The 26,779-nt window shown below is 33.1% G+C and overlaps 1 protein-coding gene across 18 annotated transcripts in view; it reads right to left on the bottom strand.

Annotated features, from left to right (window-relative positions):
* LOC146997287 (uncharacterized) overlaps positions 1–26,779 on the bottom strand; it is a 53,614-nt gene that overhangs the window by 805 nt on the left and 26,030 nt on the right. For 3 of the 18 annotated variants that reach the window (XR_015041265.1, XM_085817162.1, XM_085817160.1), the window contains one exon: positions 2,624–7,440. The exons of 3 other annotated variants lie outside the window; for them this stretch is intronic. Coding sequence is in view for 5 of the 15 variants with exons in the window: in XM_085817162.1 (XP_085673288.1) it covers positions 7,314–7,440 (127 nt within the window). In the remaining 10 variants the exon portion in view is untranslated. Of the gene's footprint in view, positions 1–935; positions 1,671–2,623; positions 7,441–13,854; positions 14,492–26,779 lie in introns of those variants that run through there. 12 more of the 18 variants (XR_015041267.1, XM_085817164.1, XR_015041268.1 and 9 more) reach the window with 10 other exon arrangements.

Here is a 26,779-nt window from a genome sequence, read left to right on the forward strand (position 1 = left end):
AACTAAGTCTCATATACAATTAAATGAAAGATGACTTTGAAAGTTGAATGCTACAGAAATATTTTAATTCACCTTCAAAATTTTCTCATAGAATTCAAAATTTAATCTTACAAATGAAGTACTTTTTTGGTATTATATTCCCCCCCTCCTTTGTTTTAAAACAGCTGATGATTTCATTTTGGTTAGAGCTATTTTAACCTCACTCAAACATGTATAATCTCAAATGTATCATAATTCTGTGTGCATTACATCAATAATATAATAATTTCATTCACAGACAGAATATAAATATTTAATACATCTTACTCCTAATGTTTCTCGTTTCTCTAGTGGATTTTTTTTTTTATATAATTGTTATTCGATTTAAAAGCGCAATTTTTTGTCTTCTAAAATATAAGCTATTATTTGAGGCATTATGCATTTGACATATAAAATTAAATCCTTAGCTGGGTAAACATAAATATTTTCATTACTTTTCTTATTCCAAATTACTCATTTCTACATCAGGCACTTAATATTCAGCCTTAAAGCAGTTCACTCATTTTTACACATCTAATTTTAATTTATAAATGCTTGAATTAATTTTATTAAAAATATCATTCCATCATTTCTAGACACAATATAAAATTAAGAACGCAAAACAAAATTGTTTTTATATGTGCTTTCAACCAATTTTTAAAAGTTTTCTGTACTTAAAACTCATTACCACGAAAGGGAAAAGGAGATGCAGCAAAATTTGACAGATTGCAAGGACAGATTTAATATTCTAGATAATATTTCATATATCCTCAAGAACTTTTGGCAATGTCCAGAATTTGCCAACCATAAAATAATACTATTACAATTCAAACTTTTTAATGAATTGGATAATACATCACTTTTTTTATATGCCATGATGAAGTATCATCCATGTAGTATATGTCATTTCTATGTCCATATGATTAACAGGGGAAATAACAGACTCAAACTTTTAAAAAGATTGCCTGGCATCACTTGGGGTTCCTTGACTGATACTCTTTTGACCTCATATAAAACTTATGTCAGGCCTGCTTTGGAGTACGGGGAGTGAACTTGCAAGCCACTGCCTCCAGAACCTGTCAAGAAGATATTAACTTGATGCAAAATAAGGCACTCAGGATTATTACTGGTGCAGCTGGTTCCATTCCAATTGCTGCCATAGAGATTCAGACTGACACTGAGTCTTTAAAATTTAGAAGAGAAAAGCAGGTTTTAAAACTCTGTGATAAGTATGAAAGATCGAATTTGAAACATTGGAATAAGTATTCCCCCGCCCCCCAACTGAAAACATACAAATCATTTATCACTTGTGTTGAGGAACTCTGTACCCTATATAACATCATGCCTACTTTACTCCACCCTTTCCAGTTTGGCCTCTCTCTTCCTACTATTAGAGCTCCTACTTATAATCTTGCCATCGGTATGTATTTTGACTCAAGATCCAACAACTTTGTTTAATATCAAATTTATTTCACTTTATAAACACATACATATTAATGCGACTATTTACATGTATAGTATAATGATCAAATGATCCATACATTTTAATGATAAAAAGCATTCAGTATCTCAGTAACGTAACTTAACTGCTGCTTACTTAACTGCTTAGAACAGGAATTTTCCGATCACAATATTCAAATTCAAAAACAAAACTGGTTGCCAGGTTCAAACATAAAAAAAAAATTACAAAACAAACTATTAAATAATAATAAAATGGAAATGCTAAACTTAACAGGAGTCACAACATCCTCCTTAAAAACGAGCCTTAAAAGCAATGCAAATTGAAGCAGTGAAAATGTATACATATATAATACACATAAACTTAAACGAATGACATGAAATTGAACTAAGAACTATAAATGTGTGAATATAAATATAACAATACAGAGCAATAAACACACAAATAACATTATAATTATCAATGTCTAAGAAAAAGTCAATAGCAGTTCATTAAGTCCATTCGTTCACCAGGCACTACTCGACGACCGTTTTGAATTACCTTTACATCTTCTGGAATTTCATTATCACAAGACCCAAGCATTTCACCCAGGTGATTTTATGACTTTTAATTCTGACAACTTTACCAAGACTAAATTTTATTGGGCTGTCAGAATTCACATGGCAGATATTGCTTGCTACAGACTGACACGGGGGGGGGGGAGTCCCTATTCTAGAGCAAAACCATGTTTCCCACAAAATTTTCAGCTTGCACTTTTATTATATTCATATTTAAAGTGAAAAAAATTTATAACTGTAAGTAAGGATTTAGCTGCATCTACCAAGAACACAACACCAAAACAGATTCTCAGTATTTAAGAACAATATAATCCTCCTCCTCCTCCCTTTTATTTTTGATTTGATAGTTATATTAAGATCAACCAAAACCTCAACCTCTTAAAAAAAAAAAAAAAAAAAAAAAAAAAAAAAAAAAACCTTCAAATATACATATTATTAAGAACTTATAAATCATCTTTGAATGAAATTATTGAAAAAAATTATTATTTAACATACTTGGAAAAAAAAAATTATTTCCTGCAAGATACCAAGCATTTTAAACAGTTTTCCTAACAAGTGAAGCAGAAACACAAGTATTGTTAGACACAGAGACAGTTTGCTACAATTTATTCAAATATATCCATCTCTTAAAAATTACAATACAAAGGTGGTTTCCATTACAATTAATACAGTCTTGCTGCATTATATGAAAAGATACTTTATGATAATATACACCCATAATGAAATCGCAAATTTGCTATAGACTTTGAAGAGCATTTGTGAATTCAATGCCCACTTACAGCAGAAGTATTTGTGCATTTTAACATTTATTCCAATGATGTCCAGTTTGCTTATTATTTTACATTCTTTTTTTCCCACAGAAGAATGCTCTCCTCATGTACACAGTGATCTGTTTTCCCCTTAAACAGAGATTAAACACAAATTCAGAAGACAAACAACAAAAATCAGCGTTATATTTACAAAATTTCCACAGGACTAGTTTCGATGGTTTTACCGAACCACCATCCTCAGCTGCAAAACCGCAAATGCGGTTTTGCAAACCGCATTTCTTACAAAAGCTTGTCTTGAAGAGAAGCATGTTATCTACGGCTGTTCTCCTCTTTCGGAAACCGCTTTGATAAGGCGATATAATATTATTCTTTTCCAAGAAGTAGACTAGGCGGCTGTTTACCATGTTTTCAAACAGCTTACATATGCAACTCGTAAGGGTTAATTGGCCGATAGCTGGAGGGATTTCTTGGATCTTTCCCTGGCTTAGCAATAGGAATTACAACAGCTCTCCTCCATGCACTGGGAAAATTATGCTCCTTCCACACTTTATTGTAAAGAATGAGAAGGGCAATCAGTGAGTTATAGCACAGATGCTTTAGCATTTCATAATTCACGCCATCAAGACCCGGAGAAGACCTATGTGTCTGCAACAAAGCTCTCCTTAATTCAAGCAAAGTAAAGTCTCTTTTATAAGATTCAGATTTGAAAGAGTTGAATGCGATGGAATTTCTTTCTGAGCGCTGGATAGAAAGAAATGCAGGTGAATAGTTTCTCTTGGAAGAAATGGCAGCAAATGTCTCACCAATAGTATTCGCAATTTCTTCTATGTAGCTAATCACTCAGCCATCTTTTCCCAAAAAGGAAAGTGAGCGGTCTTAACATATTCTGCATGGTTTTTGAACTTTTTCCCAAACCCGCTTACTAGGCATAGAGGATGTTATTGATGACACATATGAAATCCAAGAATTCCTTTGGCTCTGCCTTCTTGCTTTTCATGCATTTGCTTTGGCTCTTTTAAATGCTATGAGGTTTCGCAGAGTAGGATATCTACAAAAAATGGTATACAATTCTCCGAAGTTCCCCCCCCCACACACACAAAGCATTCCTTTTCTAGGATGCAACCTCCTTCTTGATGTTACTATCATGTAACATTACTGTATAGAGCATTACTTGCATGGGCAAAATTTCTGTATTTAAACTTCTCAAACCATTTTCAAACTGTGTAATCAGAAACAGCCATTTGAACGAAACCTATGCCATAGCAAGATACTAGAATTACAGAAAGTGAGCAGAAAAGACCATATTTAAACATCTCCTTTGATAAAGTTCATTCTTTATCAGCAGTAATAAAATAATTAAAAGAAAATGCACTTGATTTAAAAAACTGCTGAATTTTCCAGATGATACAATATGTAATACCAATATATTACAGTAGCTTCTTCTACAAATTTTACAATGTACTGCATAATTTTTATGAGCTATCTGACCAGCACTTTTTTCCCTTATATAAAATAAATATGAGCATATGACCAAAAGGAATTGGAAGAATTAATACTGATGAGATACTGTTTAGCTAATAGTAGAAAAACACTCCTGTTTAAAAGTAAGCCGTTTGTCAGGTCCTAGTCTCATATACTTGAATGAAGTAAAGGCTTTTAATTATTTGCTATTTTATATATATTTAAAATAATTTTTTTGTTATTATATATATATATATATATACTTAAGGAAATGAGAAGAGAAATTGTAGTTAGCTCGCCAAAAAGTTATCAGGAGCTGTGGCTCCAAGAAAAAGTTCAACACAGTTTTAAAAAAAAAAAACAATTACATTGAGGGGTGAAAAATTAGGCTACAAGCGAAATAAAATGTAAATTATAAAATACAATCGTTGGATACAAGTTAAAGTCAAAAAATACATTAAATACCTATCGATGTGACAAGTTAAAACATATAAAAAACCAATCGATGCAACAAGTAAAAACAAATAAAAACATATAAAAATTATAAAGTGGAAAATGGTAAATTAGCTCAATTCGAGGTCTAACCTGGCTTTTCAAGGGAAATTTCTGGTTAAACGTCGAACCAAGCTAACTCCATTACGCGTTTCGCCGAAACAGAGAATTGAAACTTTAGCGTTACGAAATTTTTAATTAATTAGATAAATTGCCCTAAAATTTTTTTTTAGTCTCAATTCTCTGTTCCAATTTCCCAACGCGTCTGCTCAAAATGACACATTAAGGTGTAAAAAAATGAAAATGCAACTCCGATGTACAACAATAATAAAAATAATAATAAATAGCGGTCTCTGCTATTAGTCAAAATATACAATAACGTATGGGCTAGACCTGCCATCTTAAAGAATTAAACCTTTATAAATTTAGAAATCAGAAATTAAATTTAAATGAAATCTAACAGTGTGGGTCTTGCTAAGACCAAGAAAAAATTTTTTTGAAAAAGAAACATAAAAAACAGACCTGTGGCTATGCAGTCTTTTCTATCGTGAAGCATAAACTGAAAGAGGTTGTAACTCCCCTCTGTGTCTTTCAACGCTCTCCTACTTGTCGTGTGACGTAAGAAGGGGTAAACAAAGTCACTGGGCAACAGCCTATGTGATAAGACTGTCCGTTGGTGGGAACTCGCCCCAACAAACTAAAGGGGGGGGGGGTCGAAAGACTTGGAAAAAGTTCAAAATGGCGTCAGTCAAGTTGTTTTAAAAATAAGAACTGCCTCAAAAAGTGAAAATGGCTAATTCAGCTAAAATTACTTAACATGGCCACAAAAGTAAGAGTAAAATGGAAAAAACAGTCATTAGTTAATAAAAGTCATAATTCTTCAAGGTAGAGAGCGATCAAGGCCTCAATGAAAAACGAAAAGGCCCGTTTGTTAATAACAGGAGTAGAATTGGCCACATTTTTAATATTTGGTTTCAAAGACATAAGTCCACACAAAACAGACAAAAATGAATATGAGAAGAAACATGACCTTCTAGACGCAAAGAACTTGTTACTACTCGATAAAATTATTTTCAAGTGACTGCAAGAAAAAGGTTTATCTTTTAAACAACAAACCTTCTGAACAGTAACTATAGAAGTACTGGGTCTTTCCCAGATTTAGATTGAAGACTCCTTTGACGTACTTACAGTATCCAGCTTATGAGTCTTACAGTTGTCTCATCTAGTCACATTAACTGATGATTATTTCAATTTTCAGGGTGTCATTCACATAAACATTAAAACACAGTCAGACTGACAAAAAAGTTTAAAATACTGCAGTGGTTTGTAAATGTTTACTCAGCTGTGAGAAACGTATGACTGCTATATGCCTAAAAGAGGCATTCCTTTGTAAAGGACATTCTGAAATCACTGGCTTATACAGTACAAAGTCCGTAATCCAGACTCGTCGCGACTTCGGCGATTCTGGATTAGGGGTTTTTCCGGATTATAGATCATCAATTTAAATCTGGTAAGATGGCAAGCAGAAATTATACAATTAAAAATATTAAACCGTAATTTATGAAATAAAGAGCAATTATGATCTAAAGGGTATCAAAATTTACAAAATAGCTTAATATTTATTTGTTTACTTTATTAAACATTTCTTTCAATGTAAGTTGTTTGCTTTGTTTTTTGTGCTAGATGCGCATACGTAAACGCATTACAGGCATAAAGAGAAATTATGATCTAAAGGTTATCTAAATTCACACATACACACACACACACAAAAAAAAGAGAGAGAGCTTAATATTTACTTGCTTACTTTGTTATACATTTCTTTCAATGTAAGTTGTTTAAGTTGCTTCATTTTTTGTGCTAAACGCACATGCGTAAAGCATACAAAAAAAAAAGTTTGTGGCTTTGAGGTATGGATTATAGATCATTCCGGATAATGGACTTTATACTGTATTTCAGTTACCCTCATAAAGAAAACCATGAAAAACTTGTTCAGTGAGCCCTAATTAAAAATCAGACCTGGGCCAAGTGAGGATATTTTAGTAGCCTTAATCTTTCAGCCATTGGGTAGTCACTCCGTGGGAGATATAAGTATCAAACAACACAGTATATATTTGCTAAGAATTTGCCACATGTAATATGTATTCAGAAATCAAGATGATCAATTTATGTACAGATGCATCTGAAATGTCTAAAGCTGTTCTTTATTTTTTAACAAACACTAATTAGTTAAACATCAGTATTTAAAGCAAACAAGCAATGAGATTGCAGCACTGAAGCATGTAAGTAAAAATTCTGCCTTTACAGGTATAAATAAAAGCTGAATTTTTGAATTACTACTTCCCCCCCCCCATTATATGCATATGTGTATTAAATGGCAAAAATATAGATAAAATATAAATCTTCATTATTTTTCTTTATAATTTGAAGCATCTCTGTCTTACAATGGGATATAACTCCAAAGTACAATCCATTATCAAAAAAGGAATCTGGCCATTAATTCCATAGCTTTACAATCATATTATTTCCCTATACATTTACAGACTTAAGAGTATATCCCTAGTTACAGCAAATTTTTGTCAAAGTGCTCAGGTGAAATAAAATACTTGAAGAGCTGGCCTCCATCAGTACTGCATACAGATGGAAATATATCCAACACAATATTAGGAAGGGATTGCAAAGCCACCTATTTAAAAAATATAGATATGTATTTACATATGTGTAAAATCTGAAAGCATTAATATGAAATAATCATTTTATATTATGCCCAAAGGGACACTTTTTTTATGTTTTGTAAGTTACCTTTATTAAATATCATTTTCTTCACCCTTAACCTGTAAAATTATATTCAACAGCAATATTACAAAAAAATTAAAAAAGAGGATATCGAAAATCAGAGTTTCCGATGCACAGTGTCGCGCGCTGAAGATAAAAACTTTTTTTCCCCTCCCCGTACAGTGTTGCCATTGCTTGCTTTGAAATCATTGATTTTGTTAATCAGAAATTCATTTAAGTTTTACAAAATAGGAAATGCATACTAATACTAATTCCAAATTCAGGCTTCCAGATGCCCATATTCGAGTGGAGGACTAAATTATTTAAAATTTGATGCCTCTAGGTACCATTGTTTTTTCAGTGCGAGAAACATACATGCATTCATGCAGATTCTTTATTATTTAATTTCCTTATAATGCAGAGCTCTAATATTTGCTGGCAACAATTTGAAAAGTGAAATGCCGTTTAGAGTGAACCAATGCAAAATGGCAACCCTCTGGGCTAAAAAAAAAACAAAGAATCTAATTAAAGAATGATCAACTACTGCAAGTTCATGATGTTCATACTTCTAATCTCAAATTTAAGAAGGCATAAGTTTAATTCTAAGTCAAAGCACAATCTAGCAACCTACATATTGTAATGCTTACTCATAAGAAAGATTTTCAGAGATTTCATGCAAACCATCTTGGAAAAATTACTGAGATACTTAATATGGCAAGCATTTAATGAAAAATTTTATCCATTTAATAAACCGTCAGTCTATATTTTACAGTCACAGCCTCTGTGTAATGAAAAAGAATAAATTTCTAGAAGGTTACAACTTAAAATTTCACATTAGCTGATAACTTAGGCACTAATTTTGTGTGAATGAAACACATTTATAATAGCTGTTCTAACCACAGTTTGTGCTAGGCAGTTTCCTACCCAAGTGTAGTCTCTATGGTTCCAAAATTCTGTAACTCAATGCCTCCATAAATTCTATAAATTTTGCCACTCTGCTTCCCATTGCCTCCCCTAAATTCTAAAAATTTTGCTACTTGATGCTTCTCAGAATTCTAAAAATGTTGCTCTCCCCCAGTGCAACCACACAGGTTGCACCTACTCTGGTGGCGGCTCTGGTTCTAACTTATTACACAAATATTTAATTTGGCTGAAGTTAAGATAGGCTCCTCCATAGATATCTCCCAGAAATATGCAGTAACAGATCATTATTTTTGAATAACACTCTCACGTTGATAAAGTACAGAACTATTTCAGACAGTTTCCAGAGCACAAACAGCACAGGTTAATTGAAAATGTCTGGATAAACCTGAATATTCATAATCTGCCTCACAGACACCAAAAACCAGCTCATTCTTGGCGTAAGAGGACTGCAACATAATGAAATTTTGCATACTGTTACAGGAAGGTGCAGCATTTTCAATACTTATATGTGACTCACATTACCAAACCCAACTTCCTCTTTACTTTACCAACATTGGTATGGTTAACAACCGAAGAAAATTCTGAACTGACTGATGATTGGAAATTTATTGATAATGTGATGTACAGATTTTTCATGCATACTACTTTTATAGTACATGATTTTGATTTATGTTACTAAATTCAACCGCTGTTACATTAAAAGTCATGCTTCCATGGGCAATGCAACCAGTGCAGTCACACCATAAGCAGATTTTTTTTTTTTTTTTTTAATTTAGAAAAGCAACTTGTAGCAAATCTACAAATGGAAAATTTTTTTAGAATTTAGAAGAAACACTGCCAGAATTCATGCATAGTAAAATTTATAGAATTTAGAGAAGTGCTGGACAGCAGAATTTAAAGACTCGCAGATACCGCACTTGGAGAAAAAATGGTTAGCTTTGATCCTGATAATGCCACTGATATTACAGCCAAAATTTTCCACTGGTAGATATCCCAATACTTGTGGCCAGATAGCGCACTTTAGATAGTATAAAATTGACTGTGACCAAATAGCATAAAATTAATCTGGGAAACAAAAACAAAACAAAATCATAGGATACTTATAATACAGATATTTAAGTCACACTACAGAGCATACCTAAAAACAAGAGATCCTTTTCAGATCACATCAGATAGCCTATTTGTATAATATTTGGTACTAGCAATAATAGCTTAATACTTATGATTAAGAACAGGTACCATATATACCTGCGCATAAGTCGATCCCCCCCCCCCCCGACTTTTGAGAAAAATAAATTTGCCACTGCTGATAAACAGCATGCCAATGTACTTGATAAAATTACACTCGCACTTTAGCAAATTTTTGCTTATTTCCATTTTAGCACATGATAAGCACGATGCAGTCGAAACATATCCCAAATCAAAAAGGAAGGTTTCCTTAAAATTACATATGGTTTTTAAAACCATAGATTTTGAAACCAATCAGTCATTAGGGTGTTGTCCATTCAACCATTTTTCTGGAAGCAAACATGAACACATGCTGGAAATGCTGTCAAATGCTGCACAAACAAATTTAATAAAAAACTAATAAATAAAATGGAAAGAATAAATAATTTTTTTTTTTCTGTACGAACGATAACGATATATGTATGTGTGTGTGTGATTATGGCAAAGCCTCAAGGGCTATCTGCCTAAAGGGAGGGATGCCTTTCGTGGAGGACTTTCTAAGGGGAACTGGCTCATATACACATTACACATGGGGAAAACCACGAAAACGCCCATGCAGCCAGCCCATTCACGGGATTCGAACCTCGGACCAAACTACCAGTGTTCAGCGACTTTACCGCTCGGCCGCTGGTGGGCCTAACGATATATGTAATAATCAAGTTTGCTGATGTGTCATCGATCAGTGACGGCAGATCTTCTTTTCTTTTCTTTTTTTTCTTTTTAAAGGTTTTGCGTATAAGTCGACCCCCTACTTCAAAGTTTGATTTTTTTCCTTAAAATTGTCAACTTATACAGCATTTAAACTAAAAATTACCTTGTCATAGACATTAATCAAATGTGAAAAGGACAATTTTATTATTTGTCACTCACTGTATTAACAATGGGTGGAGATTAAAAAATCATGCAATCTTTTTCAAATTACTTTTTTTACTTAATTATTATTTCATCATAAAAGTGATAAGATGGCATGAAGGATCACAGGAATTACTGTAACAGAAAGTTACAAAAAAACATTTTGATAAACAATATTGTTTGTGCTTGAATGTTCAATTCATTGTTAAAGAAAAAATTAAATCATGAATCATAAATTAATCGTAAAGAATTATGAGTTATCAGTAAAGAAAATTCACTGTCTCTTATAACAGTAATGATAATCTACCTAGAGAATATTTTTAAAAGCTACACTAATTCAAAACCAAGAAACAGGCTCCACATATGCATATTGTGTAAAGATGATCAAATCAAAATAGTTTAGAATTTGTAGAATGAAAGATTATATTTGTTTCTTTCTTACTTAGAGATTACCATTACCCTAAGACAGATTCTGTGCTAATGCTGATAAAGCAAGCAAGCATCTCCAATAAAACCCAAATTTATCTACTCTTCGCACAAATTTTTAAAAAATTTTGAAAACTTAAATGATGCCATGGATCTATTATACTCATACCTTTTTAAAAAGACCACAACTGCTAACTATAAGGTATTCAACAATATGTTGACAAACTTAGCATACATCAGATAAATGCTCACAATTAGATTATAAAGCTCATTTTACTTTTTGCCATGAATACACATTTTAAAATGACACTTTTAAGAGCATATACGAAGGCTCCTACCGATATGAAATTGACAATTTTAACTGATAACTATTTTACAAAAGCGTAACTGCCAACACTTTTTTTTACTACAAAGATACACTTTTACAGCACACACAAAGGCTCCTACTGATTTGAAATTGACAAGTTTTAATTGATATATATTCTACAAAAGCACAAATTGCTAATGTTTTTTCGTTACAAAGATACAGCAAATATGTAAAAACAATTTTTAAAAAAAGGTACGAGTTTTTTTAAAATAAGAAAAACATTCACTTTATATGGTATAGTAAGCATTTAATAAGTTTAATACTGTCTTCAAAATATATAATACCTGCAAGGTAACAAAAATCATATTGATTTTTGCCATATCTACTCTTGAAGCTGAATTTTTACTGATTGTCATCAACTAATTAATGTTTTGTTCAAGAGATAAACATAAGAATGCATATACATATATATTTTCATTAAAGCATGGTCAGGATTGTTTTATACATTTTGAAATGCTATAACATGAAAATAATTTTTAAGCAAATGCCAAAGTACATTCATTGTATATGGATAATTAATGGGGTAGTAACATATTTATCTCATTTTTCCACTTCCCTTAACCATTATACAATTAAAGCGGATAAAATTCCTCATTTTAAAACTTAGATCCGAGCTGCTTTATTGTGATCAATATGCCCTATAGTAATACAAATAACAGACATTTTTCTTACTATCCTTTCTTTATTATGAAAAAGAGATCCTTGTTACCTTGCATCATGTATAGGGTTGGTGCTGCAGATGATTTAACAAACAGAAAATGGTTATGGAGATAAATAAAAGAAATTTTCATGTCAAAGATACATTTTGCGCTGTATGACCTGTCACCACAGCTGTGGATAAAATCAAACGATGATTAATAGCACCTCTCATTTGATAACTAGTGAGAATGATGAGACACTTAATATTAATACCATTATGGTTTTGAGTCATATATGAAAGACTGGAAGCTCATTATTTTGGTACTACACTGCTGGCCATTAAAATTGCAACATGAGGAAAGAATGATCTGACGAACGTCAAAGGAAGAAGTTGGAATGTGCAAATCATTAGTATTTCAGCACATTTAGACGATGCAGGAGGGAGAAAAGACATCTGAAGCACAGCATAAAAGAAAAGTTATGTAGTGGATTTCTCATTCGGAAAGTGCTTTGTAAGGTTGGAGTTTGCTCAGAATATCATGTTATCCTCGGATAAGAAGAGGAAATGCTTACCTGCAAGTTTCGAAATTCGATAGAGGCAGGATCGTTGCCTGTCAAGAGTGTAGATTATCGTTCTGTGATATCACCGGTTGCACTGGTCGACATCCAACCACTGTCATGCGAATATGGAATCAATAAAGTGCTGAGGATCATACTGAACAGCATGCAGGATCTCAATGCCCTCCCATGACTAATGCCAGAAAGAACAGACATATTGTGAGGTAAGCCCTGCAAAACTGTATGACCACATCACGGACCATTAGTCAGGAAATGGGCAAGTTTGTAGCACGCCCAGTATCAGCTCATAAGGTGCGTTGACGTTATCAGCAGCGTGGACTATCAGGAGGGTGACCATTACTTCGCTTCCTTTGACAAAGTAGCATAGAGACAGACAGCGACAGGTGCACCAAATGACAAAGCTGGCTACAGGAGTGGCACAATGTCACCTTTCCAAATGAGTGCCGGTTCTATGTGCAGTATTTTGATGACCGTATACGTGTCTGGAGGGTCCCAGGAGCCTGCATGTCATCTGCTTGCATTTGATATCGACATAGAGGTTCTGCACCTGGTGTGACGGCTTGGGCAGCCATTTGGTACACGACACGCACATCTCTAGTTCGGATGGATGATAATTTCAATGCAGATGGGTACATTTCTGACTTTTTACGTCCAGTGGTTGTGCCCTATCTTCAAGACCCCTAAACAGTATATTCCATATATTCCTAAGCAATATATAGTAAAGATAATGCAAGACCACATGTTGCATGTCATGTTCGGACCTTCCTCGATACACAGGGTATTTGATTGCTACCCTGGCCTGCACAGTCTCCAGATCTGTCACCCACTGAAAACGTTTGGTCATGGCTAAATGAGAGACTGGCCCACCACCTCTCTCCAGCTAATACAATTGATGAAATGTGGCATAGACATGAAGCAGCATGGAATGAGTTGTCCATTTCTGTATTCTCAGCTCCATGCCTAATGGTTTAAAGGCCGTTTTAGCTGCCCGGTATGGCAGCTGTTTCTACTAAGTTTGCAACCCTGTAAACCTCCAATGTGCGTACATATTTAATCATTTTGTCTTCATACCACACTGTTTACATGCAATCTTTTTCGCATTTGCTTTCCTTCATGGTGTTGCAATTTTAATGGCCAGCATTGCACATTAATTGAATAATCAAAAATTTAGTGTTATTTGTCTGTGCAAGGTTTCATTACTTAAATGCAATGAAAATTAGTTTTTCCTCAAACAACTCATCACTGGAAATGAAAAGTAGACTTTACAATGTTAGTAAAAAAAAAAAAAAAAAAAAAAGGAAGAAAGTCATTATGGAGGATTTTTTTTTAAGGAACACTGGCTTGTATTTATGCTTCACCTATGGATAGCCATGAAAACAATTTAGTTTTTTCCAGTACAAAGTAAATTTCATATAGCACATAAAACCCAATCAAAAACCAAACTATTATTAATGTCCTATGGTTTTTTTTCCACACTGTCGTTGATCTGTATTAATAGCACTAAATAGATGGAAATATGTAAAACTCATTAAGTCATTATATATGGACGTTGAATCCATGAAACAAAATAAGGACAGAAAAGTCAAAACTCATGGACTGCACTGCATAAAAAAATTCACACTATAGGCTGACTTTTACAGATGATGTCGATTTTAAAACTTAATTTTAAAAGGTTTCATACTTTGGCTGTAGTAGCCGCCCAAGCAGTATACTGGGTATGGGAGTCAACTGCGATACTGAAGAGCACGGGTTCGAATGCCGGAGAAGGCATGGATGTAAATTGTCTGTCCCCTCATAGGAGGCAATGGTGGCCACCTAATAGGAGCCTCCATAGTAAAATGGTCACCACTTCTGGCCTTAGAAGTCGCCAATGCTGATAAGGCAAGTGCCTGCCATTCGAAGGGGGTAACTTTGGCTGTAGTCACACATTCACACAAAAAAACAGTCTCTAAAAATATATAAACAAATACTACGAAACTCAATAACTAATTCTTGATGCTTATCAGAACAAAAAGAGGAAAAATATTGTGTTAGAAGTATTTATCAGTAAAAGAGCAGTAGAATGTTTATTAAACATTAAACAACACTTTAAAGAAATTTAAGGAATCATCTTTAAAACAGCAAAAGATCTGATCACAGAAATCAAGAAAAATTAAAAGACTGAAATTCTAAAATTATATGCATAAAATCAATGATCCCTTTCAACTTAAATACTACAATAACCTTATTACAGAATGTACGCAATTCATTCATTGTCTGTCTGGCAGTTTAGTCTCCTATGTGTCATCTTTTAAGTGCCCCAAAATGGTTAATTTCTAGCATTCTAATATGATGAACTAATTACTGATTCAAATTACTTGTTATCCCATACATTCGGTAATAAATATTTTCCATGATTATCATTAATACAATAATTATTTGTTCTATCTCAGATAGAAAAAATAATTTAGAATTGCAGAACAATATAAGAAATTTCACATATTTAACTACAAATATTTTTTGCTCTTTTCAATCTATGCAAAATTTATAAATTATTATTTCCAAGTATGATCATTTTAAAATTACAATGCTGTTAAATCCAAATTCTAAAATTATTATGGCCTATGAAACTGCAAAGCTTCACTACATCAAATCTCACACAATTAGCACCAGCTCAAAATTTTTTTTCTTTCCATAAAGCCATTTACATGACACACACTAAGTTCTGCATTCCAATCTGAAATTTATGAACATTATGAACTAATGTTTGTAACTTACATAATTTTAACTCATATCATAATTTTAATTCCAAAATAAGCATTTTATGTACAGAGTAATAGAAAAGATACAACAGATCAACTTAAAATTGCATGATATGCAAATAATCATGAAAGGCAATAAATTAATAGCAGTACACATATATGCCATTTATGTACCTCAGAAATACTGATTGGAAGCACTGTACATGGGTAGAACAAAGAGCTACTGTTAAGTTTCGGATTTGTGTTTTTCATTGCTCCTGTGCATAGGCAGCTTAAACTAGATCCTGTTAAGAAATATGGCTGCCATAAAAAAGATTTCCAACATTAACGGCTAGAAATCTATGGCATATTGAAACTGAAAACTACCTTTTGAGAAACTAACATTTGTGTTAAGATAGACTATTTGCATAGTGATGCAAACATGAGGAAAAATGGACTCAATGAAGTGAAAAATCACAACAGCTGAATCATATGAAAGACCATGATAATGGACATACTATATGCATAGTTAATTACTGGACAGTACTGCCACAACTCAAGTATTAGAAAAACTTGATGTACTGCAAAGCAACCAGTTACTGCACATATAGTTGAACACTGACATACCACTGGGAAATTTTTGCCAGGTACCCATTACTTCAGAATGCATATCATAGGTCTCTGAGACTGCTATGAGACCCTAGACTATTGCATATGATGGGATCAATGACATATAAAATTTTCATATGAATCCCCTCTGTAGCACCATGATGCTATCCAACGGTAGAACAGGGACAGACAGAGTAAGTCCCACATTACATATCAGAGTACCAATCCATCATCTAGCATTATGGTATAAGATGCCACTGATTTCCAATTCTCACTGCACCGGATAACCACCATTACATATCTGAAGTGTAACAGCCTGTTGTTCTTTTTCAGGCCATGCATTCACTAGATGTATCACCTAATAAATGCATCTGGTCATGATAGCACAGCACAGACCAATCTTAGCTACAGCAGATGAAACCTGATAACATACCAAAACTACTGAGTTGCATACCTCAAATACATAATGAACATAATTTCCCTTCTGTACTGGGATACAGAACGGCAGTTACCACCACTTACAGTGGCAATGCACTAGACTGACTTCTTTACATTACACATGTCAAACTAAGCAGCAATTATTTCTTTTTCATATAAAATAATATCTGTATTAAACATAAGGAGTTCATGGCTTTTTTACATAATACTGCACTTTTTCATGTGTGTATTTGTATATGCCACGAAAAAGTGAGCACAAGTAAGCCTAGCTGAATGTTACAATATTTAATTCTACAATTCTTCCTAATTCAAAGCAAAAGGATCAAATTATAAACACAAACAAATTCCTAATTCAAGACAAAAGGACAAATTGCAAACAAAAATTATGAAGATAAACAGGAAGACAAGGAATGACAAACTGTCCGCATTTCAAGTTTTGTCATCCTATAAATTAAATGCCATCAAATTAAGCTAGAGTTAGTTAGCAGGTTCACTTTTACTTATTTCCTACTTTTAATCCTACAGCAGCTCTGCACACAATATTTTTTTTAAGATATTAATATGTCTTTCATTTACTTTTATATATATTGTTACGAATTTGGTATTTAAAAAGCTAATGTTAGTTCAATTACAAATTAAATGATTTTATTTCTCGCGCAGTGCAGTGCGTGACGAATATTAAAAGAAAGCTAAGCCGTAAAATTGAAATTACAAGAGCGCGTGCATTAAATAAATAAATATCTCTTTTTGATTTCGAGAAAGTACTGGAAAATTCTAGCGCGTGATTTTAAAATCTTATAAAAGGAGGAAAACATCTCAGTTTGTAGTAGTTGCTTAGTTGGTTGTTGTTTAGAAAACTGCTCTTGTTGATTGTAGCGAATTCGCGGATTAGCGTTCTTTAGCTGTTTTTAATTGCGTTCTATTGGACATTTGAGTAGTTAAAAGATAACTACTGTGAGATATTGTAATACTGCATGATAATTTGAGAAAATTTAAGCATTTTTGTTGTGATAATAATAAATTTTTTTTGTTCATTTTTCATCGGACTTGTGCATTCATTTCATAACGAACCCGTACGCACGCAACAATTTTTGGTGGCAGCGGTGGGATTTGAATGCCAATAACAAGAGCGATGGAAGAGCAATTAAGGCAGTTAATATCAGCCTTTGCCTCATTTAAAGAAGAAATTAAAGAGGAAATGAAATTGGGCCAGGAATCCGTTAAGGAAGAAATGAAATTGGGCCAGGAATCCGTTAAGGACGAAATGAAAGCCGTTCAAGCTGGTCAAGAAGAAATGAAAAGAGAAATTACTTGCATAATAGAAAATAAATTTGAAGCTATGGAAGGCAGAATTGACGCAGTTGAAAATAAAGTTGGACATATTGAAGAAAAGGTTTCTTCCGTAAAAGATCATATTGAAGAAAGAGTTTCTTCGGTGAAAGAAGAAATAGAAGAAAGAGTTTCTTCTGTAAAAGAACATATAGAAGGGAGAGTTTCTGCTGTGGAGGAACGAATTGAAGGAAGAGTTTGTGCCGTCCAACACCAAATCGAACAACAAATTGATGAGAGAGTTTCTGCAGTTGCCAAAGAAATGGATACTTTAAAGAAATTCGTAGCGTCGGCAGGGAGCAGGAGTGATGATTTTAAATTCTTACCAATGCCTGCTCGTCCACCTCTGAAGCTATCCACATATGATGGGAAGACCTCCTGGCAGGTGTATAAGACACAATTTTCTATCGTGGCGGATGCGAATGGATGGGATTCCCAAGCTAAGGCCTGTCATCTCGCCGCTTCTCTAAGAGCCGACGCAGCGGATATCCTTCAGACTCTTCCCGAAAACAAAAGGTTAGATTTCGAAGCTCTATCCGGCGCTTTGGAGCTGCGCTTCGGCGGGAAATGTTTAAAAGACTACAGCAGGCTCCAATTAAAATCTCATCAACAGCAGCCTACCGAAACACTTCAGGAGCTCGCCGCGGATGTTGAAAGGCTGTCCCATCTCGCCTTTTCGGAATGCCCGACAGAAACAAGGGAAATCCTGTCCTTACAATACTTTATCGACGGCATCCGAGATACTGAAATACAGAAAGCTCTTCGAATGGCAGATGTAAAGGACATAAAAAGCGCTCTGTTGTACGCCATGAAGTTCGAGGCAGCCCAGCAAGCAACTAGTAGAGATCGCTACCCAGTTAGAGCTGTGCGAGTCCATGAGCCAGTGGATCAACTGATGGCTCGTTTAGATGATTTAGCCAGACAAGTCGAAGATTTGATACGGAGTAGGAGCGAGAAGAAAGTGGCTCTAAGGTGTTGGAGATGTGGTAGTGAAGGTCACCTAAGACGGAATTGCAGAACACCCCAGGGTACGGAATATAAAGCAGATGATTTTACCAGACAAGTCATTGGCTTGAGACGGAACAGAAGTGAAAAGAAACTAATTCTAAAGTGCTGGAACTGTGGAGTTGAAGGCCACATACGAAGAAACTGTAGAACACCCCGAGGTACGGAAAATAAGACCATTTCCCAGCAACAACGCAGTAAACAAATTAGTGACCATATCGAGGAACGGAGGTTGCCAGATAGTGAAAAACCTTGTTTTAAAGCTCTTAAAATTTATACAGTGAGTGGCAACAATAACGGGCTGTCCATCAATGGGAATATCGATGGAGTTCCTTGCAGTATGATCATTGACACAGGAGCTAATGTTACCATCATTAGGAAAGATTTAGCTGAACAATTTAAAGATAAACTTATTTGGACGCCATCCTGTGTTACCCTTCAGACTGCGTCTGGTGACAAGATCGACATAACTGGGAAGTTAAACGTAAACATCACGTTTGGAAGTGCCGCCTACCATCACACGGCATATGTGGCGGATATTACAGATCCATGCATACTCGGATTGGACTTTTTAAGGAAATACAATTTTTCCTTAGACTTGAAAAACAACAAACTGCTTTCAGGATCTAAAGACATGACTATCCATCCTAAGAAGGGATCAATCACCTGGAAATGCCGACGCTTTGTCCGAAAGAACCAGCTCGAGAAACAGCCGAAATCATGCTAGGTTCGAAAAGAAACACCAGACTACCAGCTATTCTCCATCTCAGATGCTCTTCGGTCGAGACCTTCGTCTGCCTTGTGACCGCCTGTTTCATCGCCGTACGGATGCGCCTTCATCGCCTGAGGAACACATCCAAGATGTCAAGGCCCATTTTGAAGTGATGCACCGTTCCGCTCGAAAGCGAGTGAACTTGGCGACGGAGAAAGTGAAGACCAGATGCGACACAAGAGCTACTAGACAGAGATCCAACAAAGGAGACAAGGTGTGGTTTTGGAACCCAATTCAACGAAAAAGACTGAGCCCTAAATTACAGTCACCTTCGGATGGTCCATACACAGTGCTGAACACGAATGACGTCGTGGTTCGGATCCGTGATCTTCGAACTCTTACGAAAGGTTAGCTCATTACTATGGCCATAGTACGTAATGTAAATAATTGTAAATAGTATCAGACCATGGTCTTTTTTGTTTTTAAATGTGTATTTGATTTGTTTTATGTATTGCATTTATTCTTCATGTTGTTTATTATTGTAATGTAATGCTTATTAATGCATTTATGCCACAGTTGTAAGTTTAGCTTCCTGTCCAGGGATTGTACTGCCCGGGATGTGCAGTCCTTGGGAAGGGGGCAGTGTTACGAATTTGGTATTTAAAAAGCTAATGTTAGTTCAATTACAAATTAAATGATTTTATTTCTCGCGCAGTGCAGCGCGTGACGAATATTAAAAGAAAGCTAAGCCGTAAAATTGAAATTACAAGAGCGCGTGCATTAAATAAATAAATATCTCTTTTTGATTTCGAGAAAGTACTGGAAAATTCTAGCGCATGATTTTAAAATCTTATAAAAGGAGGAAAACATCTCAGTTTGTAGTAGTTGCTTAGTTGGTTGTTGTTTAGAAAACTGCTCTTGTTGATTGTAGCGAATTCGCGGATTAGCGTTCTTTAGCTGTTTTTAATTGCGTTCTATTGGACATTTGAGTAGTTAAAAGATAACTACTGTGAGATATTGTAATACTGCATGATAATTTGAGAAAATTTAAGCATTTTTGTTGTGATAATAATAAATTTTTTTTGTTCATTTTTCATCGGACTTGTGCATTCATTTCATAACGAACCCGTACGCACGCAACAATATAAATAATTAAAGAAAGGAGAACAAATTAAAAAAGACCTTTGTGGTCAAGAACTTTTGTGCATTGAGCTGCAAAATTTAGAAAACAAGTTAAAAGAATAGTCTTAGTGCTTCCGCTAAAAAGTAGCTTAGATACTGCGGTTACAGTGAAACAAATTTTAACATATGGAAAATAAAGTGCAATTAAGTGTAAACATTATTATCACTAGAATATTTACAAATAAAATTCAAATCTAATTGTAAGTGAAATGTTGATCAAGGTAAGGCAAACTTTAAACAATAGAATAAAAGTGTGATATAAGACTTAAGCAAAAATACAAAAACAAAAAAGCGGTAAATGGTAAATTAGCCCAATTCGAATCTCATTACCGACCCTTCAGGGGAAATTATATAATGATATTCGAATCCAGCTAATTCCATAACGCATTTCGTCGAAACAGACAACTGAAACTATACACGAAACTCTTCTTGAATATTAACTGAAAAAACTTAGTTAAAAACTTTAGTGTCAATTCTCTGTTCCATTTCCTGACGCGTCTGCTTGAAAAAACACATTAAGGTGTAAGAAAAACTATACATAATGGCCTGGTTAGGTAAATGTACAAAATAAAATAAATAGCGATTTGCTATTAGTAAAAAAATACAAGATTTTTAGGAAGGACCTACTAGCTTGTAGAGTTTAAACTTTGTGAACGTAGTTAAGAAATTAAAATAAAAAGCGAAGAAGACTATATATATATATACACACTATATATATAAATTTTTAAAAAGTTAAATTATAAACAAATAGCCAAATTTTTTTTCAAATAAATTTTAAACAAAAATTATTTTTTAAATAATAAATAAAAATACATTATAATAAATAAAAAATATATAAATCGATGAAAATTTAGCAGGTGAATGAACAGTCAATATTTGAGACTGAGATCTGAATGAATATTAATTTTTAGACCTAAAAATTCAAACAGGAGAAAATACATGAAAATTAAAAATGAATACAATTGTTTTATCAATGTTAGACCTGAACATCGTCAGGATGTATGTGAGCTTAACACTGATACAATTACCATACCCAGTCTACTAGATATGTTTCTGTTCATCCCAAATTAGCATAGGATTCAAAATTAATTATTTTAAAATTATTTGTACCTCTAAAATTTAAAAAACGCTACCCCTACATACCCAGCCTGCTAAAAAAATGTAAATACAATAGTATAAACAACATTCAAAATAAAAATTCAAGGCATCAAAAAATACCTGTTGGATCACATGTATAAAAGTGAACAAAACTTCTCGCAAGAAAACAATAAACAATTGTGTAAGTGCCTACTGAAATATAAACAATCTGGAATTATAACAATGTTAAAAATTGGCATCAAAATACAAAAATACAATTACAAAAAAAGGCGAAGAATTAATTAAAATTTATCAAGCAGTAGCTACTTCTAAATGACTGCTGAAAAGAATGTAGGCGGAAAGTCAGAGTAAGGTTATTATAGACGACAATAAAAATACTTTCTCACCCATTCACCTCATTCCTCCTCGCGGTTTAAAAAATTGGCTTTATTATGTAAAAGAATATTTATAGTCTGTAGAGGAAGCCAGCTTTTTTTCAGTAGTTTCTTAAAAATAATTAGGAATTTGATTATTGCCCACTTACTTGTGAAAGTAATAAAATTTCCTGTTGCTATTGCTCAACTTATGTGCAAATATTATTGATACAAACTAATTGATAATAAATAGTATTTTCTACAGCCTTTTTGAGATGTTACTGCTCCATTTAATTAACTTAATTGAATAAAAGTTAATCTCACTTCTTGATAATTAAAAATGCCAAGATTCAGAAAATTAACAGTCAGGTTTGCTCCGAGTTAGTGTTACTAAGATACGAAAAGCAAATACTGCTAGACTGGATATGATTAAAATTGTTGAAAGTAACAAAAAAGAAAGTAATGCGAGTGAAAGAAATCTGGGTCAGATAAGGTAACTGTATCAATAGGCTTACCTACTGACAATGCTCGGATCTGACAGTGATAAAATGACCATACCAATTTCAATTTTGATGTATTTTTGAATTTTTTAGAGTTAAAAATTTAAAACATAATGTTCGTTCAGATGTCACTCTCAGCCAAAGACTACTGACTATTATTCATTCAACTTTTAAATTTGCATCTATTTTTATATTTTTCGTTTCATACAATAATTACTTTTGTTTGCAATTTATTATTTAAAAAAAATACTTATTTGATTATAACTTAACATGTTTAAGTAATTTATGTCAATCTTAGCAGCAAATGCATAGGGTTCTAGGTTTGACAGTCATTCTTGCAATTTGCTTTTTTCAATTTTATATTAGTTTGTATCTGAGTAAGCAACTTAATATATTCTTTTATTATTATCTATTACTCTTATTTTAATAATTCAAGGACTTTCCGATTTTGAATTAATCTATTACTTTCAGGCAAAACTGAGGTTTCAAGTTTTTCCTTCATAAATCTTGACTGTAATTAAGGTTAGCCCCCTTTTTACTTTTATCATCTTGCTGATTTGAAATATAGGAATGTAAAAATTCCAATTGTTTAACATACAGACAAACATAATGCCCCACCAGCTAATCCAACTTGGTGAGAAAAAGCAGTCTGAAAAACATCTAATTGTATTTACTCTATTACTTGTAACAAATGTAGTAAGGTTTGTATAGGACAGACTAAAAACAATCAAGAATAAACAACTACAGATCTCGCATTAAAATGAATTGCTTGCATCAGCTCATACTTTTCAGGCCACAGTAGAAATAGAACATTTTAAAACACACAGTTTCACTGATATTTCAATTAAAATTTTAGATTTTATTCCTAATCTAAAAATTAGGCTTTTCAGAAAATCTGCACATTTTAAAAAACAGGGACTTAACACTTATCTTAATAAATGTACTTTATATTTTAATCATACTACTTATGGAAGATTTAATATTTTCAGTAAAAACGCTCTTAGAAGAACTAGATGAGGCAAAAAGACTACAAACAAAATACTAGTGGTTAATGTTAATAAACTTCAACTTAAGTTCATTAATTTATTTAATACTGAGATTTCACTTTAAAAAGTGTCACATTACTGCACACATTTACATTATCACAACTTCAATAGTACTTCATAGGTACTTTCAATAATTTTTCTGATATTAAAGACTTTGTATTAGATTTTATTATACTTAAATTTCAAAGTAACAGAAAGATGATGACCATGAATTTCTCTCTTATTAACTTTCTACATCTTGCCTTCAATAGAATAAATTTAAAAAAAAGGTTTAAAACATCACAATATCTTTTCCCACAACAGATTCCAGGACTCATGTCTGTTTCAACTACCCCCCCCCCAAAAAAAAAAAACCCGGCTTTCCAACCATCAGGAACTGAACTGAAAAGCAACTTGATACTGCAATGATGTAGTTCCCCCCCTTCTTGTATGGATTCTCCCAATAAACACATTATTACTGGTAATTTTGATATAGTTGGAAGATTATTTTTTAAGGCAGCTTATGAAACAGAGTACTAAATTTACGCCAGTTAGTTGGCTCAGTTAATAAGTCATTATGCATTAAAAATGTTGAAGATAATACAGATGACTTCATTTTAAGAACCAGCTTCAAGCTTTGCCTACCTACTCAAACCTTTATGGAATGGAAACATATATTAAACAATGGCAAAATAGCACTGTCTAAGCAGCAAAGTTCTGAAAGTTTTTACCTCTTGCAAGAACTCAAAAAAAATTTCTACTCTTAGGGCTAAATTTTTTATAACTAAAAACAAAGTCGGTAATAATTTCAGCATCATTTGTAACAGCTCTCTTGATGAAAGCGAACTTAAACAAGCAGTTACTTATGGTGTTGCTAAAAGTAACAAAAGAGCAATTATTAATAATAAACATCATGCTTTCCACAGAACACTAAAATTATTTCTTAATTCTGATTTTAGTAGATTTTCTAACTTATATGCACTGCTTAAGTTCCAAAAGAGCTCAGTCAACTTCAGATTTATTCCTAATGGCACGAGGAACTATAAGGAGGGATATGACTACATTTTTTTCTCTTAAATTCAAGCAGATTTGTAAACTTAATTTAAAAAATGTAAACAAAGAAAAACACTTCAATTGCATCATTTATAACAACCATCATGTGATTAAAATTGTAAAAGAGCAATATACTTAATATCAATTGCTATGACTTTGGGAACCTTTATACACCACAGCCAATGAAAAAAATTTATACCAGTCTATTAGAATTACCAATGTTACAGATACGTAAAAGTTTAGATACTATTACCTGGAAGGTATATCTCCACTGCTCTCTTTTTCACAATTACATTTAGTTCCGAGATACTACTTTTCTGCAAATTAATGGCATCTTTATGGGAATGAATTATTCTACTCAAATATGTAACCTTTACTTATTTACTAAAAAGTAGAGATTTCTATAGATATATTGATGATATCATTCTTTCAACAATTTTAACTTCATCAAATCTAGCAATATTTAGCCTTCCTGTCTTAAACTTAAGACAAACTGAGATTCATCAGTTTGACCAGCTGTCGATTTTCTGGATCTTAACATTTTTAATTACCAAAAGAAGTCACATTACTTGACAAAAGAGATTTCGACTTTAATTCTATTAAGCTACTTAATCGGAACAGTACATCTCCAAAAAGGTTATAGGAAATACTATTTATAATCAACTAGCTTGTATAAAAGATAATTTAAGGGAAGTCAACATACCAGAAATTCTATTGCTTTCACAAACATTCGCCAATAATCAAGTTAATAAATATGTTTAAAAATAATTAAAACTGAAAAAAAGCTGGCATCATCTATGAACTGCGATTTTTTTTTTAACATAATGAAGCCCTTTTTTTTTAACATAATGAAGCCCTTTTTTAAAGGAAGAATGAGGTGAATGGGTGAGGAACTACTTTTAGTACGTAAAATTTGTAAAATATGTAATTTACTGTAAATTTGTATTTTTATTTCTACCATTATGGCTGTAACTTTGACTAATGGGGACATTTCAAATTTTCTGAAAGTTGCCACTGCAGCCAAAATAACACAAAGAGCTGTTAGTCTGTTCTATTTTTCTTTTTCTTAATTTTTGCCAGATTCTGAATTCCATTTTTTAAAGTTTTTCTTTAAGTTTTTATAGCAACTATTTCATTAATATTATTTGGCGAGATTAAAGGCTGCTCTGAGTGCAGATAATTTTCCCATCCACATTCTTTCCAACATTCATTTAGAAGTACCTACTGCTTGAGTAAGTTTTAATTGATTCATATGATTTTTGTAATTAGACTGAAATATTGATTAACAAATTTGCTGCCGATCAGCATTAAGTTTTGAAAATATGTGCTAGTACTGGCATGGAGTGAAGGTTAGAAACTAGTTGTCAATGTATGTAGTTTGGAATGAAGACAAAGTTCCATTTCATGCAAAGACCATACATGAATAACATTCAGAAATTAGTTTGTAGGAATATCATTGTAACTGTCTTATAACATATTTATTTATAATATATATATATATATATTTGTTTGTGGCATAGTTTCATTCAAAAATAATGCATATTATTGTTACTAATTTTGATTCATTTTTAAATACCTTGTGCCAGGGTTCATGCAGCATTGCAAAAATAAATTTACCTTTAGTGCCAATCACACACTGGTGTGCAGTCATAAAATTCTATGCTTAAAGGCTTAGCAATCAATATGGTAGACATAATAATCTTTTGTTACCTCTTTTAAATCATATTTCTCATAAAGTTGGCATATGGGTACAATCTATTTCTATCACACAGCATTAACTATCAACATAACCTCACATGACCAGCAGTGAAAGTGTTAATGTTTATTGAATTCCAGATTCTTTATACTTAATTTTATGACTGCATTTACCACTTATATATTTACTGTGTTTATAGTTTTCCTGTAAAAAGTGTTGCTTTTGCCCACTTTGCCATTTTTATGCATACGACCCAACCGAAATTTTCTGATGCTTTGAATTTTCATTTTGAATGTAGTTTATACTATCGTATATATGCTTCTCTGGCTGGCCATATATGTAGGGATAGAGTCTTTAAATTTTCAGGCATAAAAATGGTTTTTAAAAATGGTAAATATTACATTTTAAAGCCTCAGCCAATTTGGGATTAACAGAAACATATCTAATAGGCCAGGTATGATGATTGTATAGGTGTTATATCTACCTACCTCCTGACAATGTTCAGGTCTGGCAGTG

The sequence above is a fragment of the Stegodyphus dumicola genome, chromosome 5 (assembly GCF_044657685.1).
Source record: "Stegodyphus dumicola isolate Sdum_Otavi_A_Nest chromosome 5, ASM4465768v1".
In the NCBI taxonomy this organism is placed as follows: Eukaryota; Metazoa; Arthropoda; class Arachnida; order Araneae; family Eresidae; genus Stegodyphus; species Stegodyphus dumicola.